General features: G+C 35.2%; 1 protein-coding gene across 1 annotated transcript in view; it reads right to left on the bottom strand.

Moving 5' to 3' along the window:
- Positions 1-7,713: 7,713 nt before the first annotated feature.
- Positions 7,714-20,312, bottom strand: part of LOC150107665 (voltage-gated potassium channel subunit beta-2-like) — a 257,488-nt gene continuing 244,889 nt past the window's right edge. The window contains exons 14-15 of the mRNA XM_090392162.1: positions 16,098-16,186; positions 7,714-7,794 (exon numbers count right to left, since the gene is read on the bottom strand). Coding sequence (XP_090248288.1) covers positions 7,714-7,794; positions 16,098-16,186 — 170 coding nt within the window. The remainder of the gene's footprint in view (positions 7,795-16,097; positions 16,187-20,312) is intronic.

Here is a 20,312-nt window from a genome sequence, read left to right as displayed (position 1 = left end):
CTATCAACTATTATTCTAATAAGAGTGAAAGCTTCTATTTGCTGAAAACACTTCCTAATATCATTATTACATAATCTTATTCTGAATATTTGAAGTATTTTTAAATTGAATAAAAAGAAAGAATAGTCATCTAAATATGTGTTAATTTTAATTTACCATATCAAAAGGTATAACATTAAAAACTGAGTGCTCTCCTTGCAGTTTTTATTATATAGAAGATATTGAAAAATGGCCATTTTTCAGATATTCATAATAGTGTAATTTAAAATTAAAATCACTGTTGATTTGGATAAGTGATATCTGTCATAAATAGGATACTCAATATAGTGAAAAGTTGTGCTATTTTTTTCATATGTTTATTTTTTTTTGGCTCAGCTGAGCTGTGCTCTTAAGAAATTACTATAGGTGGCAGTATTTCATCCATTTTTGTGCTTTTAGTGCATTCCACTTTATTTATAAATACTAAAGGTTATTCCATAACAATTGTGAACTGTCAATGAATGACAGAGAAGGAATGTGAGTTCAGTCAAAGCCTTTTCATACAATAAGGGTAGATTTTTATATGAAACACACACACACAAAAGGTTTTTAATCTGTCGTACATGAAACCACTTCTAACCTCCAATCAGCATTTCAATATTCACTTAATAATAATAAGAATAATAAAAACAGGATGGTGTTTTTACAGTGAGCTACAAAAATTATCTGCTACCTAATGATTTTCCTAAACATTCATGCTGCAATGGGATCTTGAATTCACAGTCTGTTTTTTGAAGAGTGGAGTGCTATCCATTTGGCCAACAAGGAAAAAAATAAGTGGTTTTTCCACTGCATTTAGATCATGCATAAATTTGTGCATCTGTATACTACATTACACATATAATATTACATAAAACATACATAACCTAAGGTAACTTTTTTTTTTCCATAGTTATGGTAATGAGCTTAAAGCTGAACTCAGAATAATATAAATGGTCTTAAGCATGAATATAGTATTGTGCTTTCTTAAAGATTGCTGGCTGTATTTGCTGTTAATAAAAAATAACCCTTACAAAATATTTTAATGTAGCTACTGAGTTTAGCACACCATTTAAATATGCAGTAAAATATAGGAAGTTCTTCATTTCATTACAAAGTACATAATACTAGACAAGAAATTATATTCTTGTCTTAATCTTTTAACAGTTATCTTTTATCAAAAGTATTTTAATAATACTAGCTCCCACCGATGAGACCTCAGTAAAGGTAGTGACCCTTTCCCTAATGCACAGAAATACGCACGTCAAAGGGAGGTGTGTGCCATGCATTGCAGTATCCAATGTCCAAGATGAAATGTTTTCATGTAACATTTATAAAACAGACAACTGTGTACTGTTGCAGAAATAAAAAGTATTATTATATTCTGATACCTCGTAAGTCATATATGGATTTATTTCTGTTATCAAAATGTTAGGCTTTTTTCCTTTTCTTTCCAATAGTTTTCTAACACTTTCATATTCAACAAATTAAACTTCTACTCAGCATAAAAAAATTAACTTGCCCAAAACATTGGTGACTGAATTGTGGAGATGAAGTTGTAGAGCAGGTGCCCTCCCTCGATGAGTTTTGAAGCCAGCCTGCTGGCCGAGTGGTTAGCGTATCCGCTCTCTAGCCAAAAGGCTGCGGGTTTGAATCCCGCCGTGGGCATGGATGTTTGTGATTGTCTTTGGAAATACTAGTAGTGTTGGTCGGCGATAGATGGCATTGGTGTAGTTGCGGTCAGTTAGTGGATTGAGCGCAGAGGCAGAGTTGTGGAGCAGTGCCCTCCCTCGATGAGTCTTTGGACTCCCTGGAGGTGTCTAATAATAATAATAATAATTAAAGTACTTCAACAAATACACAGCATTTCATCTTTTGAGAATATGAAAACCATTATTGACCATTTAACCATGTCGAATTTGCCATTTATTATGGAGCAAGAGAAAAAATTAATTGCATATCTACACAGTAAAATCACTGATAATTATAAAAACCTATTTCTTTTGAAAAGTATATGTTTCAGCTACAACAGCAAAATCCCAAGCAATAGAAACTGCTGGGATGGGTGAATTTTGAGGTACTTGTTATGTGTGTTAATTTAAATTATTTCACTTTCTTATTATTAAAAAAATTAATGTCAACATAATTTTCAGCTTTATTTACTATTTATCAATTTTTACTTATTATTACATAATTAGTTTCTACAAACACACAATTACTCTACATTAAAATACTGGGAAAACAAGGGTTCCTTAAATACCTAATTTTGTTCCAATTTGCATTAACAGGTCTTCGGACTCCTTCGGAGGTGTCAGGAATAATAATAATTAACAATTTTTGTAGTCAAAATAATAAATTTTAAGTTGAAAATTTAAAAAACAATTTTTGAGGAATTCTCAACCCACCCTCTCATTTGATGTCTCCCTTTTTTTAAAATTATGGACACCCTACATTATGGAATACTGAGGCAGTTGAGTGGAGTAGAGTGCTTTCCCATGATGAGTCCTTGGAGGTGTCACATAATATAGTATATATAGTAAAAGTCCAATGTAACTACTATTATTTATAATAAGTCTCTTTTTATGAATAATAATTGATGTGAAGTCAACAGCTTTTATATACAAGTAGCCATGGTGATCAAAATACTTCACATACAAACTTCTTTGCTAACACTTAGGTAAAGGATTAAAACAATAATATAATTTCTTGTTTCTATCTATCCTTCTTGTCCGTCCTAGGATGGGTTGAGTCCCCTCCTAATTAGGGGTTATTTATTTCTTGTTTAGTGTTATTTATTTATAAAAATACAGCAACAGCATCCCAAAAAGTTGGGATATGATAATATGCTACTCACTGAATGAGTCTTCCATAAGTCTATTGACTCCATGAAAATTTGTTATAATAATAATAAAGTCTTTTTATAGTAATCGCACACTTATCAGATCATGATTATGCTAGGAAATCACATGGATGGTCAGTTAATTGATAGTTCAGTTATTTGAGAGATCACTGTAATTATTATTTTTTCTTGCTGCAAGGTAATGTCAATAGGTAAGTCCATGATATTCAAGTACCGAGGTTCAACTATCTCATAATTTGTCCAGTGCGGTGAAATTTAATCGATGCTGTGAGATGCACGTAATTCACACCTGTCATGAGACTAGAAGTAAATGGGAATTTTTGAGAACCAGCTGTAATTTGATAAACACAATTTCTTAAGAAATGCAAAATTTAACAATAAAGATTCTTATTTTTAATAGCTATAATCTAATAAATGAAAGCTATTTGTCAAATTGTTCTATTTCACCTACACAATTTATAGACATCCTATACATGTCAAATAGTGCATTTAAAGTTAATAGTATAAAGGATTTTTTCTAATTTTTTGAGAATTTATAAAAATAATCTAGCTAAACAGAGTTATTTAAAAAAATGCCATTTATAACCTCTCTCTCTAGCTTTTAAGATTCTATAGCTGTAAAATGATATCTGTACTCATTCTAACATACCATTACTTTGAGGGAGTTAGATAAGGAAAATAATTTATAGAAATAAAGTATCTGTTAAACTTGTTTATCAGTACAGCTTCTAAGACCTACACTTTCATATCTATAAATAAATATGTGTATACTGAATATGTTTCATCTCATGTAATAAACATTCAAAACACGTAATTCTTTTTCTTGTTTTTTCAAATTCAAGTTAAACATAGTAAAAGTCCAATGTAACTAGTATTATCTATAATAAGAAGTCTCTTTTTATGAATACTTTTCAATCTATTGTGAATGTAATAGTGTTAAATAAACACACAGAAGGAAGTGAATGCATATGGATAATGCATGATAATTGTCTACCAATTCACTTATTTGACAGCTGCAGCACAGATTAACTAACTGCAAATTAAATCTGACATGCAACAGTGTACTTTATCCTTCTGTAATCCCCCCTCCTCTCCATCCCATTAATCACATTTATGGCAATTCATAATTCAGTAAATTATATTATATTTATTTAAACTATTTAGCCAGTTTTATTCTTTTCATGTGCAATCCTAAACTGATGAATTAACATTCAATAAATTATACTTTTCAAGAAATTATATTATTATTATTATTATTATTAACCTCCATGGAGTCAGCAGACTCATTGTGGGAGATCCACTTAATTACCAACATATCTACCTTATTGAACCCTTGAAATCATTTACATTTCCCGCATTCACAATGCATTCTGACAATGTGTTCCACTCACTAACACTCCTAACAATGTGTTCCACTCCTAAACTAATGAATTAACATTCAATAAATTATACTTTTCAAGAAATTATATTATTATTATTATTATTATTATTATTATTATTATTATTAACTTCCATGGAGTCAGCAGACTCATTGTGGGATGCCCACTTATTACCAACATATCTACCTTATTGAACCCTTGAAATCATTTACATTTTCCGCATTCACAATGCATTCTGACAATGTGTTCCACTCACTAACAACTCTCCATGTAAAAAAATCTGCATCGCACTTTTCTTCACCATCTTTACACAACTTCCAGGGATAGCCTCTCATTCTTCCCATTTCACCCTCCACTCTTTTTATAATCTCTTCTGTATTAATCTAGTAAAATCCCTTCACTAGATTAAAATTTGAAGGTCTGTATCATATCACCACTTTTCCTCTCTACCACCAAACTTTGCAATCTACATTGTCTCAACCACACTCTGCATAACCAACATTCCAGAGTCTGATATTTGGTCATTCTTCTCTAGATCCTCTAGTGTTTCCTCATCACAATGAAAACTGGGTGATTAAATCTGAGCCAATGCCTTATACAGAGGCACTACTTCCTTACCCCCCCCACAGTATTTATCCTAGTAGAAATATGATGTCTCTATTTTTTATCCTAGTAGAAATATGATGTCTCTATTTTTTATCCTAGTAGAAATATGATGTGCAGTCTTCACAACATACTTGCAGTGTGCCCTCAGAACTTTAGTCCACTATCAGCCATCATCCCAAAATCTTATTTGCTTTCTGAAGCATAGCTTCATCAACACAATGCAGAAGCTTATATCTCTGTACTCCAAAGTGCAGTACCTTGCATTTATTAATATTAAACCACAATCTCACTAATTTGTCCAAGCTAAAAAGACTATTCAAATCTTCCTGTGGGGAATTAACAGCAGCAGCAATACTCCTGATAATTCAACCTAACTTTGCATCATCATCAGCAAACATTTGATCTCCACACAAAATATTATTATTATTATTTATATGAGTACTCCATGGAGTCAAAAAACTCATCATGGATAGAGTGGAGACCCACTCTATCCATTAACTCAATACCTATCATACTTCTCTTTAACACCCCAACCAGCCAGGACGCATATATACGTCCAGATAAATCTGGATATGATTCTGTAACACCTATTGAATAACATGGATAAGAAGTGCAAGTTGGTCTCACTATTTCATCCACCTCGGCCAGTAGAGAGGTTAAACTTATTCACTGTTAGAGCACTCACAGCCACCTCTGGCAATTCATTCCACTCATTTACCACTCTCCAAATAAAGAACCTAGTCTGCACACCCTTACTAATTACACTCTTAGACAGCTTCCAAATGTGACCCCTTGTTTTCCCCTTAACTCGTCATGTATTAAAAATTTCTTCTGCATCAATCTTATAGAATCCCTTTAGTAACTTATAAGTTTCTATCACATCCCCTCTCCTCTGCCTGTCAGCTAAACTCTGCAACCCACATACCTAGAACTCACCTGCCTTCATATACAAGTAGCATAGTCATGAAGTTACTTCATTCACATACAGACTTTTGTTTACTCACAATTGGGTAAAGGATAGACAAAGTTAAGAATATAATTTCTTATCAGCATAATTTACTTTCAACAACAAAATTTGCTATAATTTTTGATAGTCATTATTTACAGCAAACTGATTTTTCATTCCTCTTACAAAGAATGGAAAATTACCTATAATGATTTTTTTGTTATGACTTTTTCTTCTGAAAATACAAACTTATTATAATAAACTTTTTTATTGTACTTGAATGTCAACTTTATACTATATTTCAGTATGATTTATCATTTATATCACATGTGAATATGCAGTTTGGATTGCAAAGAAAGCTCAACTTCCGAAATTATAAATACTGTTATATCGTGAGTAGGTTGCAAAATACTAGATAAATTATAAATAGCAGGATTTTATTTTTTCATATTACTTTGTAAATGCATTTTTAGCAGAGAAGAATGTTAATCAAATACAGAAAAAAATTGCAACAGATGCACATTTCAGATCATAACAGAGAATTGAAATGCACACAAAAGAATAAAGAACAATATTGATAACAATAAGACTATACATATATAGATATATGTTGTCACCATTGGTCTGACAAAATCAAAAATTTTGTATCTTTCATATGAATTTTAATTTCTTTATATATATATATATATATATATATATATATTTTTTTTTTTTTTTAATAAACTAATTATATGATTAACAACTAAACATCAGTTCTAAAATTTCATTCTTGTTCAGATGAATACTTCAAATGCTGTTTCAGTGAATTATACATTAAGAATATCATATACCAAGGGATTTGACATCACCATACCATTGCAAGATGCACTATACAGGTACACTACTGATTCTGGCACCCTTAGTTCCAGAGTCATGCTGGATTAGCTGTTTTGCTAGACCAACCAAGGTCATGTAATAATAATTTATTAGTACACTTTCACTCACTGTACCCATGTCTCTAAAGTACTATGGATGACTAGAAACTTAAATATTAAATGATACAGTTCAAATGGATATGGACTTATGCTTGACACCACTGTGAACTAGCCCATGCACACATGCAATGGCATCTGTGGCAGTCTAGTTAACTAGTCCAATGGGCACATAATTTCAAGTGCACTCTCATAAATTTGTCCAGATTAAAGGAGGTGATGGACATCCATTGCTTAAAAAAATCAGGAGTGTACCTGTATATATATATTATTTGTCAGAAGCAAAATGCAAATAACAAATATCCAGAATTTCAAAATGAATACTCAAACTTAAACTTGTTTATATTGATGAATGTCTTATTTGTGAAGTTTTTTAATGAGAATTATCCAAGAATAAGGATTCAAACATAGAAAAAAAATTTTTTTTCTAGGAGATGGGGGGAATGGAACTATCCATTTGTGGTTTTCAAATTATTTTGGTCCAAGAAATGGGTTTCTAGTCTTGGAAGGTTGTTGACCATTCTTATTATACCACACCAGAATTTGCAAGCTGGGTAAATAAAAGACATTCTCAAATCAACAATGGTTTATCATTCTGATAGAACTTAGAACTAGACTTGTTTATTCACAGACAAGAATTGTGATAAAGTAAATAATAATTTGTAACTCAGTATAATAATAATAATTCATGATTTTCAAGGATAAGATGATATGTGTGTGAAACCATTTCAACTTGAGCTTCATTACATTATAATCAATTTTTTCCATTAATTATTGAATAACGCAAGCATTCAAAAAAGTGTCAAGCACTCCACCTCCTCTAACAGGACTCTCACCAACTCTAGTGTGACTCTCTTCATCTCTAGGTACAAGGGTATCATCTTCTATTGCACCAGGACTTCTGGAATCCCAGGTATCCTGGTTAGGTATTAGTCACCTTTGCAATCGCATTGGTTTATTGTCCAAAATTTTCTCAATTTCACTAAGCAGAGTGCTGGTTAACTTAGGGACAATCTGAAAAAAAATAAAAAATAAATAAATAAATATATATGTGTGTGTGTGTGTGTGTCTAATTTTATCATTATTATCATCATTCCTTCATGGAGTCAGCAAACTAATCATGAAAGGTTCATTCAACTGACAACATATTTATCATACTGAATCTTAAAATCCTTAACACTCCCTTCATTAACAACATATTCTGGTAATGTGTTTTGACCCCCATTCACCCACAATTCTCCATGTAAAAATCTACTCTTCACCACACTGTTTCACAGCCTCCAGGAATAGCCTCTGGTTCAATCCCTCTCATTTTCTATTCTTTTTTTATAATTCACTCTGTATTAATCTAATAAAATCCCCCCCCCCCAACTAACTTAAATGTCTCTATCATATCACCTCTTTTTTTTCTATCCACCAAACTGTAATCCACAGCCTTTTAACCCCCCTCTCTCTCTCTCTCTCTCTCTCCATAGGCAACATTTCAGAGTCCTGATATTGTCTTAATCACTCGTCTCTGGACCCTCTGCAATGTTTCCACATCATGGTAAAAACCAGGTGACCAAATCTGAGTACAATTGTCCAAGTGTGGTCTGACCAGTGCTTTATATCACGGCACAACCACCTCCTTATCCTTATATATTAGTGTACTTCTTATCATAGTGGCAATATGATGTGCATTCTTGGCAACACTTGCAATATGTCCTCTAAACTTTAGTCTACTGTCAACTATCACTACCAGATCTTGAATCTCATCCACTTCCTGCAATATAGTTCCATCAATATCATACACAGCCTTATATCGTTGTACTCCAAAATGCAACACTTTGTACTTATTAATATTAAAACTATAAACCCCACACATTTGTCCAGTTTGATCAGACTTTTAGCTTGGCAGTGCTTCTTATAATTCTCCCAGCTTTGCACCATCAGCAAGCAACTGAAGATCCCTAGTCAATCTACATGAAAACAAGTCAAACAAGTTAAACTGCAGGGACCCAAAAGAGCAGAACCATGGAGCACATCACTGGTTACCCTCATTTTTTTTTAGATATTGCTCTGCCATATACAACTTGCTGGTATAGTTCAGAAAGCCAATCTCCAATATACTATCCATTCCCATCATCTGCATTGTACATCAACTTATCATTAGGTAATCTATCAAACACAAAGTATAAAAATATCACTGCCAAATTGATGAGTTGTGTTCATAAATCTCACTAATCCAATACACTCATTATCTTATCATAAAATGCAAGTAAATTGCTAAAACAAGACCTACTTTAAAAATCCATGCTGACCATCATAAAGAATCCTATGTTCATCAACTCAATACTATATTTGCTCCTAATCAATCTCCCTAACACCTTGACCACAACTGCAGTTATACATACTGGTCTATAATTGGAAACTTATATCTTAGATTTATTTAATTTAATTTATATTTTTAAATTATATTTAATTTGATAGCCATGGCATGATAATGAGAATGTGCCAAAGGAGAGGATTGGATTACATTGGTGCTTGAAGTGCATTTCAAGATAGAAAAGAGTTGTATGTGAGGAATGGACTGCATTTGAGCAAGGAAGGACTAGGTATTTGGAGAAAATGTTGTTCTCGAGGCAAGTAATATTATTAGTGCAAGGAAACTGGAGTTGCTAAGGTGGATGGAAGCAGGGTGGCCTGTTAGAGAATAGACACTCAAGAAATGGGGGAATACTTGGTGTTATGCAGAGGCCAATGGAGATTGGAGGGAATAATAATAAGTATAGAAATACTGATAATTCATAGATGTTTCTTTATACAAGTGCCAGGAGAATCAGGAATAAAGAAAATGAATTATTGGCACTGATAGCTTCAGTTGCTTTAAAGATTATTGGGATCAGTGAAACATGGTTGATGGAAGATGATATATTGACAGAAATAGAAGTACAATGGTAAAGCATATTTCAGCATGACAGGAAGGGCAAGTGCGGTGTCGGAGTATTGCTTATGATAAGTGATGAGTTGTGTCCTCTCAGTAGAGGAGTTGGAGGAAAATGGCATTAATGGTTTTGAGAGTATATAGTGAGAGGTGGGATGGGCAGTACAGGATATTTAGTGGGATGCTGCTATGGGTATGGAATCCAGAGTTTAAGGAGCAGGAAATGTGTAGACAGTTGAGTTTGGTAAGTGTAAAATGAGTGATCATAATGAGAGATTTTAACAACAGCAGTATAAATTAGGAAGAGGAAACAGCATGTAATTGTAGTAAGGGAATGGAATTTCTGGAATTCTTGAGATACAAATGCTTCAGGCAACATGTAGGTAGAGGAAGCAAGAGACTCAAGAGTTTTGGATTTGGTCTTGGATCTAATTGTAACTGAAATGTCATCCCTGTCCCCAGTTGGAGAGAATGACCATGTGGTCTTCACTTGAGGATGAGTAGACATGCAGAGGTGTCAAGAAGAAAGGAATTTATGTGGAATTATAAAGCAGGTGATTAAAATAATTTTAGAAATCAGCTTGGTTGCAGTTCCATAAGAGGAAGATATGGAAGAGAGAGATATCACCAGTGCATGGGATCTAGTGAAGAGATATTTATTAGCAGCAATGACATGTTGTATGACTAGTGAAAAAGAGAATAAGATGTGATGTAAAGTGGATAACTAATGATATCAAACAGAAACAGATGAAAAGTATATGGAAAAAGTATAAGAGAGCAGTTGCATGAGGAATATACGACTCAGACTAGAACAGTGACTAGCATGGTAAGGAAAGCAAATCTTGAATATGAGAAGAGATTAGTCCTGAAGGAAAATCCAAAGGAATTCTTTCATTATGTGGTGCAGTAAGTACAAGGGGAAATGACTGTGGAAGAATGGCAGATGAAAATGGGAGTAGAGTGACTGATGCAGAAGATGTAGTGGAGTTGTTTAATTATCATTTTATTGAGGCATTTCATCCTCAAAAAAAGGTTTTATTACTGGAGGGATGGGGAGAGTTCTAGGTTTGCAAGTGCAAGAGGAGAGTTTGTTAAAATTACTAAGTTCTCTGGATGTCAATAAGGCAATGGGACTGGTTGGGATTTCATCATGTTTTTTAAGAAAATGTGTTAAGGAACTGACAGTTCCTTTGACTTGGCTTTTCATTGAGAGTCTGGCTATGGTAAGGTGATCAAGGAGTGGAAGGAGAGTAAGATTGTTTCATTGCATAAGGGCATTGGTAGAATAGAAGTGTCAAACTATAGGCCAGTTTGTATTTCTTCTGTAGTTGTTAAGATTTTTGGAGAAATTAATTAGAGATTGTACACAGAATAGGGAAAATGAGGATAATATCTATGAGGGTCAGTATGAATTTGTTAAGGGGTGCCCTTGTTTAAGTAATCTAATTGCCTTTTATAACAAAGTGACAAGAGCGGTTGATGAGGGAAAGGCATATACTGCCTTTTTTTTTATATTATAAGAGTTTGAAGAATGGCACACGATAAGCAGATTATTAAGCTACAGTATATGGGTTTGGATATCAGGTTAATGAATTGGATTGGGGATTGGTTGTTTGATAGATATCAGAGTTGTATTTGGGGGGGGGGGGTAGTATCAAGGAGATAGAAGGTTACAAGTGGAGTCCTCATCATTGGGGGCCTATAACATTTAATCTTCATATCAATGGCATTGTCAATGGATTGCAAGGAGATATTCAGATGTTTGCATATGATATGAAACTGGAAAGGGTTATTCATAATAGTGCCAATGTGGTAGCCCTTCAGGATGATTTGAATAAGCTGGACAAAGAAGCTGCATACTCTGTTGGAGAAAATGGAAGAAACAAGGGACCTTGGGGGTGATGATTGATAGAAACTTGAGTTCAAGGGACATATTGTAAAAGTGGTGAAGTCAGTCCAGAGAACTGCTGCAATATTAAGGACACAGACCAGAAGAGATAGAAGAGTTATGATTCCATTGTATAGATCCCTGATCAGCCCACACCTGGACTATTATGCTCAGATTTGGTCCCCAAGATTTGAAGGGGATAAAATAATCCTAGAAAGCATACTGAAGCAGATAACAAAAATTAAACCAGGACTGTACACTGTTAGCTATTAGGATAGACTTGAAGTCATGCAGACTGCAGAGTTTGTTTGGTAGTTAGAAGAAGGGGAGATGATATGATTAAATAATGAAATACAAACTGATAGGTAGTAAGAGCACAAACAGTGAATGAGTTTAAAAATGGTATGATATACTTTGTGTAGTTTAAGATGGACCTCCCACAATTCTAAGAACTCCATGGAGCTCCTAAATAATAATAATAATGATGATTTATTTTATTGATATTTGTATTTTGTTTATATTTACAAAAATATTAATTCTAATGTTAATAATAAATAACACATGATAAATAAAATAGTAACAATAAATATAAATTTTATTAATAATAATAATTATTATTATGTTTTGAAAAGTCCTTTAATATTATTATTATTATTATGTAACACCTCCAAGGAGTCCAAAGATTCATCGAGGGAGGGCACCTACTCTACAACTCTATCTCCGCCAATCAACCCACCAACTAACGAACTGCAATTACACCAACAACCAACGCCATCTACCGCCTGCCATCATGACTAGTATTTTCACAGACACTCGCAAACATCCATGCCCACAGCAGGATTTGAACCCACAGCCTTTTGGCTGGAGAGCAGATACGCTAACCACTTGGCCAACAAGGCCGGCTAAAGACTCATCGATGGAGGGCACTTACTCCACAACTCTCCATCTCCACCACTCAATCCACCAACTACAACAAACCGCAACTACTTTCATCATCCACACCAATGCCATCTACTGCCGATCATCACCACCACTGGTATTTTCACAGACAATCACAAACATCCATACCCAAGGTGGGATTCAAATCCACAGCCTTTTGGCTGGAGAACAGATACGCTTAACCACTCAGCCATCCAGGCCGGCTGGCCGAGTAATAGCATGTCACATGTCAAGATGGTAATTAAACTAGAACGAATGGGACTGGATAGTAGATTAGTGCAGTGTATTGGAGATTGGCTGTCTTATGTCATTGATGATCCAGGGGAGCTGTCTGATAGGTATGAGGGGAACAATATTCCAGAAGAGGAAATTCACTGGAGTGTGCTCAAAGGGTCTGTATTGGGGCCATTGCTCTTTAACTTGTATTCTAGTGATATTTGGAATTGTTTGAATAGTGATATGCAGTTCTTTGCAGATGATGCAAAGTTGGGAAGAACCATGAGGAGTGGAGAACACATTGTGGCTTTGCAGGAGAACTTGAATACAGTGGGTGAATGGATGTGAGTGGGGATTGCCAGTTCTGTGTGGGGAAAGTGTATGGTTTAAAAATTTGGAAAGCAAAGATGCGATGCAACGTATATTATTTTTATGATATCTTAGAGGAAATGAGGGATCTGGGAGCAATGGTGAATAAGGATGCAGTATCCTCTGTGACCATTATGGCAATGATGCAGAGGACACTGATTTGCAGATGTAAGGATGTTTTCATTCCATTGTATAAAGTTTTAGATTAATGTTCATGGTTTACCTAGTTTTCAAAAGGATGAAGAGATATTGAAAAGGATCCAGAGATGAATGACTAAAGTGGTTTCTGGTGTCTGAAATGTTGAGTAAATTCAATTTGCAGTCTATTAGAGAGGAAGAGAAGGAGGGGTATAGCACTGAAACATAAATTACTAGGGATTATTATCAGATTAATATGAATGAGGTATATCATAGAATTGGGAGCTGTAGCCAAGTAATCAATGCAGAAGATTAAATTATTGAATTAGAAATTGATTAAGGTATATCATACTGGTGAGTGATGTAATACACAACTTGAGTGAGAATGGAATGGTGGAAGTGGGACAAAAGTAAGCAAGTAGGAGGTATATGAAGAAACTATTTGTTAATAAGGTGACAGGACTTTGTGATATATCATTACATGTTTAAGGGAATGTTCCATGGAGTTCCTTGACATACTTGTTTAACAAGTCTTGAGAAAGGGAGAGTTCCATTATGGAAATAAGATTTAGGGTTTCAAATTACAGGCTGGTCTGTGTATCTGGTGTAGTAGTTATGATGTTCAAGAGATCTCCAGGGCTAGGATCTCTAGGCATGAGTTCTAATAGAAGAATAGTTTTGGGGTTGGATATGAAGAGATTGAGTTTTAGCAATTTAGTTATACTTCACAACAGGATAACAAATGAATGTAGCAAACAAGGGAACACGTGTGAAATTATAAGGCAGGTGACTATAATAGTCTTAGATATCAACTTGGGGCAGTTCCATAGAGGATGGAATTGAAAGGCCAGGATATCATCAGCGCTTGGGAAATTGTGAAGGAATATTTGTAAGTAGCAATAGTAAGCTGAATTCCAAGAGTGAAGAGGACACAATTTGGTGTAAAGTGGATGACAAACAATATCAAACAGGAACTGCGGGTGAAAAAGAGGTTATGAAAGAGATATAAGGAGATGGGTGGAGAGAAGATGTATGAAGAATATAAGACTCCAGGCAGGAGAGTGACTAGTATGGTAAGAAAGGCAAAACTGGAATATGAGAAGAGATTGGCACTAAGATCCAAAGAAAATCCTAGGGAATTTTTTAGCTATGTGGCCAGTAGGAGGAGAAATGATTGTGGAAGAATGACATTGTGGGATAAAAATGGGAATAGAGTGACTGATGCAGAGGACATAGTGAAATTGTTCAATGAACACTTTATTGGAGTATTTTATCCTGGAGAAGTAAGTTTTAATACTAGAGGGATAAGGATTTAGAGGTGAAAGAGGAGAGTATGTTCCAAATACTGAGTACTCTGGATGTCAGTAAAGCTGTGGGACTGGATGGTAATTTCACTACTTGATTTGAGAGAATGTGCTAAACAACTTACAGCTCCAATAAATTTAGTTTAATCCTTTATCCCAGTGAGAGCAAACAAAGTTTGTGCCTGAAAATCTTCAGGACTGAATATAGTGTTGTACTATCTTACCTGGGTAAGTAGTACAACACCAAGGCGACTCGTAGCAAAGGTGGAGCAAGCTACCAACACTCCTATCCCAGTATCTCCCATAATGCAAAACACATCTCCTTGTGGATATATATACTGTTATGCATTAAGGGATTGGCCACTACCCAGACTAGTTTCGACCTTTATTGAGGTCTCTTCAGTGGGAGCCAGGCCCAGAGATTTTAGAATTTAGTTTAATCCTTTATCCCAGTGAGAGCAAACAAAGTTTGCGCCTGAAAATATCTTCAGGACTGAACATATCTGATCAGGGTCTTATAGAATGGAACGATAACTCTTTTATCTCTGCAGGTCAGTGTCCTTCTTAGTATTGCAGCAATCCATTGGACTACCTTCACCACCTTTGCAATATGTTCCCTGAATTTCAGTTTTCTATCAATCATCACCCCTAGATCTTTTGTCTCCCCTACTTCCTCCAGTACAGCTGCTCCAATCAAGTATGCAGCATCCCATTGATGTATCCCAAACTTCAAGACTTTACATTTTGCTGCATTAAACTGATATCCACATTCATTTGCCCTATCTGTCTAGTTCATTCAAATCCTCTTGCAGGGCTGCCACATCTGCACTATTACTAATAACCCTTCCCAGGTTCACATCATCTGCAAATAACTAAATATGTTATTTAGTTATTTGCAGTTAGACTATTAGTTCTCGAATTTGGTCACCAGGATTTGAATGGGATAAATTAACTGTGGAAAGGGTACAGAGGTGGATAACAAAGATAGTTTGAGGACTGTACAGGATTGGCTGAGGGAATGTGGACTGCATAATTTGGTAGATAGAAGAAGGAGATTTGATATGATTGAGAGTTTTAAACTGTTGAGAGGTAGTTACAGGGTTGACACTGGAGAGATCTTTCACTTGGTGGAACAGTGGGAAGGAGTGATGACAAGTGGCCATCACTGGAAGTTACGAAAGTGAGATGTGAGCAAGAGGGTGAGGAGTGGTTTCTTTGCATGGAGGGTGGTCGAACCGTGGAATGCATTGTCTGATAGAGTGGTGAGATCAAGAACATTCAATGAGTTCAACGAATGGTATGATAGACTTTGTGTTTCCTAGGAAGGACCTTCCATGATGAGTCTTTTGACTCTGGAGGCCTGATTAATAATAATAAAGATAGAGTGAAGTTATTCTGTTACATGGGAAATATCTATACTCAGTTTACAACTTGAGAAAACAAGATATGCAATTACAAATATGAATCATCTTTAACTACATAAAAATTGTTAAAAAGCAACTGAATTCTAAATTCATTATTGATTAAAATGTAACATTACCTGCATTGCTTGAAGATGGTCATAAAGTTGGTCTACAGATAATGCACCTATTAAAACACATTGAACTTGTTCACTCTTTAAACACCATGCTGCAATATTAAAAATAAGTTGGTTATTAACAGCATGTTAACAGTAAACTGGTTCTAAGTTAATAAGCTACATAGCATCCAACTTCAATTTTTTTTAATGTTATATAATGCATTTATAAAAAAAAAGAGGCAGGAGAAAAAAAGAAATGTATTTTTTTTTCCTTTTTTTTTTTAACTAATTTGACTCATAAGTTGAGTTAGTCCTCAACTTATGGCAGCGTTCTGTTTTGATGATCTCATCACTGGGTGAAAAGGTTGCAAGTTGAAAATTATTATATGAATCTTAAAACATATGCTAAAAATTAACATTCCCGAATGCTAAAATGTGTAGGTCTGTTTTTTTTTTTTTTAACTAATTTTACTGTTTGTTTATAATGAAATAATACAATGTACAAATTATAACATAGAATTACTTGATACTCTACTTTAGAAATAATGAAACTTGAGTGTACAGTGCTTCCTTGAGCTTACTAATAAGATAATCAGCTGAAAATGTATAGAGTAATTCTCCAAAACTGTTGCTTTATTGATTGGATAATTTATTGGAGGAGGCAGGAAAAGCTACATTACTACCAACAGATGCTTCAGGAATTGCAACAAAGCATTCTGAGGATGATTCACCAGATGCATAACTTGTGGTAGGTCTAGGCTCATCTTCAGGCAGTGAGGTAACAGCAGGAGTGGGCTTTTTTTAAATATTTCTACACTATATCCAAATTAATCTGCACAGTTTGCTTTTTCTTTTCTACATAAATTTCTCTGTAGCAAGCAATTATAGCTTGCATTGTTCTGTCTACTTTGCTAAATCATTTCAATTTCTTCACACAACTGAATTACCTCATTAACAGAGGCAAATCTTTTTCCACTGTAAACACTTTTAAACGTCTTGATTTCTCTCCCCCCCCTCTCTTCTTCTTTTTCTTATGCAACATCTGTGCTTCTAGCTCTATAAGGTCTTCATTTGAGAGTTTTTCCACAGTTTCCACCAACTGCTCTGTCTTCATCTTCATTGCCAATTTTGACCTCTTTTACCCAGCAGCATTATCTTGTTGCCAATCTCTTGCAGGGCTTTGTCTTTGTGAAATCCTGTGAATATATGAACATACATTTTCAGCAGCTTCTTCCAAACATCATTCACATAACCTTCTGTCACCTGACTTCATGTTGTATCTACAAGTATTACATTCTTTCCAAAAGTCTCTTAGGATTTTCTCATCCTCAGTAGCAACATTAGCTTGAGCAAAAGTATTTATTAAATAATATTCCTTGAAGACAGCAATAACATCCTGTTCCATGGTTTGCAGGAGTGAGTTGGTATTCAGTGAACATGTTAATGAGATGGCTAAACAAAATTCCACCTAAGAAAATTCCTGCAGAAGAAATAATGATACAAGCAGGTGAGGTGTCCTTGGCCTTCCCACCCATATTACCAACAACATCAGACTGTATGTAGTAGCCAGTGTTTTTACCCGTGCAAACCGCTAAAAAGCAACAACTTCTCAGAGAAGGAATATGAAGCTCTACAAGCAATTAAAACAACAATAAAATAGTAATTACCTAAGCAGATAAGGGGTAATTCTACGGTGGTTTTAAACCAAGAAAGATTACATAAGTAAGCTTGCCTCCTTACTTCAAAATCACTCTCCCTACCTACCTTCCTTTAGAATATAATCCTACATTTCCTTAAAAAGGTCAACTCTAGACCTGTGGAAATCACCAATAAACCAAACCCGTTTAACTCTAGACACCCCCAGATATATGGCCTAACAAAAATCCATAAACAAAATGTACCATTACATCCCATTGTGGATGGCATTGATTCTCCTACATGCAAATTAGCCAAAGTGCTCTCACAATATACTGGCAACACTCCTTCACACATAAAAAAGTCAGCCCACTTTAAAGCCATTATAGCAAATTTCACATTCCAACAAACTGACATAATGGTCAGTTTCGATGTGTCCTTTCTATTCATAAATGTCACTCAAAGACACCCTTGACCTTATCCAAGTCATATGTCCTATCTCAGCCCTGTTTCAGTTCATCATGAACTCTGTCTATCTTGTTTGGCAAGGAAAATTAATTTGAATAAAGTCTAGGGCATCTTTGAGTGAGACATTCATGAATATCTCATTCAAACAGATAGAGAAGGGGCAGCCATGAGTTCTCCACGCTCTACTCCTGGCCAACTTCATTGAGATCTTTGAAGTAAAAGCCTTAAATTCTGCCTCACATAAACCCACTGTTTGGCTATGCTACATAGATGATGTTGGAAGAAGTTTTTTCACTTGGTTATACTATAAATTAAGGATACCAAGAAATTATATACTTGGTTTAATCCTTTATCTAAGTGTAAGGAAACAAATTTGCACCTAAAGTATTTTCAGGACTGGGACAACTCGTATATAGAAGCTGATGAATTCACAGCACTTGCCTTAGTATCCCATAATGCAAAGCACATGTCCTTACAGGTATGTATAATGCTATTATGGGAATACTTTAGGTGCAAACTTTATTTGCTTACACTTGGATAAAGGATTAAATGAAGTATATAATGAAGTATATAATGTCTTGGTATGTTTAATTTATAGTATAACCAAGTGAAAAAACTTTCAACAACTTTCTCTAATCCAGAGTAATTTAATAATAAGGTGAGACACCTTTTGGCAACTCATATATGAAAATATGACTTCTGCATTACTTCAACCTTAGTATCACCTTTGGGTCTAGCTCCCACTGAAGTGCTTTTGTGCAGAAGTGTTTGTGGCACAGCTGTAGCCAATGAAGTTTTAACTGATGCTCAGCTATTGATGTTTCTGGATCTGGCTCTCAAGGATGTGCTTTGCACAGAAGGGGTCTTTCCTGAGATATGAGCAGCTCTGCTTGGGGGGGGGGGGCTTTGCCTGCCTCTGGGGTGGGGCCACTGCTGAGATTATGGCTCTGGTTGGTGGTGGGGGGAGGTGAGTTAATGATCACTCAGGTCGCTGGCTGATCATACGAGTTTTTGGAGAGGTAATCCGGAACTTAAACAGGTCTGGGTAGTACCTTGTCAAACACTTTCTTAACACATCTAAACAATCAACACTCCAGGATTGAGTTTACCTTAGAAAAAGAAAACAACAACAATCTCCCATTGCTAGACACTGATTACATGCCAGCCTGATGGATCCCTGGTATTCTCCATTTACAGAAAACCTACACATATACAGGTAGATACATTCACCAGTAGCCACATCACCCTGTCCTCCCAACAATATGAGATTATAAAAACCCTATATAACAGGGCAAATTAACCATTCCTGATAGCAGTGCCCTAACTACTGAACTTGACTACATTCTCAACACTTTCTTAGCCAATGGCTAGAACCTCCACATAATCTATAAAATATTAAAACCTTGTAACCACAACCTTCCTTCTCCCACTCTTTTAGAGCAAAGATTTCAAAAATCTATCACCATTCCATATATCTGAGGCATATCCGAAAAATCCTAAAGAAATACAACCCAACAACCACTTACAAACATAAAAATATTGGCATCCCTTATCTGCCTCAACAAAGACCAGACACATTCTCTAGACCTACCAGGTCCCTTGCAGTTGTAAACTGTCCTACTATGGCCAAACGGGCAGGACAGCCAATATCAGAATTTCTGAACACAAGGACTACATCCATTTCCACCATTACAGCCACTTAGGACTTGCTGATCATACTTTGGGCACTCATCTCAGGATATGCTGGAAGAAGGCCACTCTTTTGCACTGCAGCAAATACAAATATGAGGGGCTGCTCCTGGAATCTGAGAAACTTTCCAAACCACAACAAATTTAGGTGCATTTTTTGCACTTGTCCCAAATTTGGGAAGCACTCATCTTCAGTCCTACAGCAAAAACCATCCAATCTAGCCCACTAGAGGGGGGGGGTTCCGTTTAGGATTCTAGGCCCTCACCTTGGTTGCTTTCCTTGTCTCATTTGCCCACCGCATATACATATCATTGCTGTTATGATCCCTGATGATCGCAATGTAACATTGCCAAAATATAGGAAGTATTAATTAAAGTTATTATAATTAATATTTAGCATATGTTGTAATTTCTTGAAAAAATAATAGTTATGAATAGCCAATG

The sequence above is a fragment of the Typopeltis vanoorti genome, chromosome 4, assembly GCF_054136105.1.
Source record: "Typopeltis vanoorti isolate ZY-2024b chromosome 4, IOZ_Tvanoo_1.0, whole genome shotgun sequence".
In the NCBI taxonomy this organism is placed as follows: domain Eukaryota; kingdom Metazoa; phylum Arthropoda; class Arachnida; order Uropygi; family Thelyphonidae; genus Typopeltis; species Typopeltis vanoorti.
Note: the sequence above shows the minus strand (reverse complement) of the source record. Positions and strands in the feature narration are given on the sequence as shown.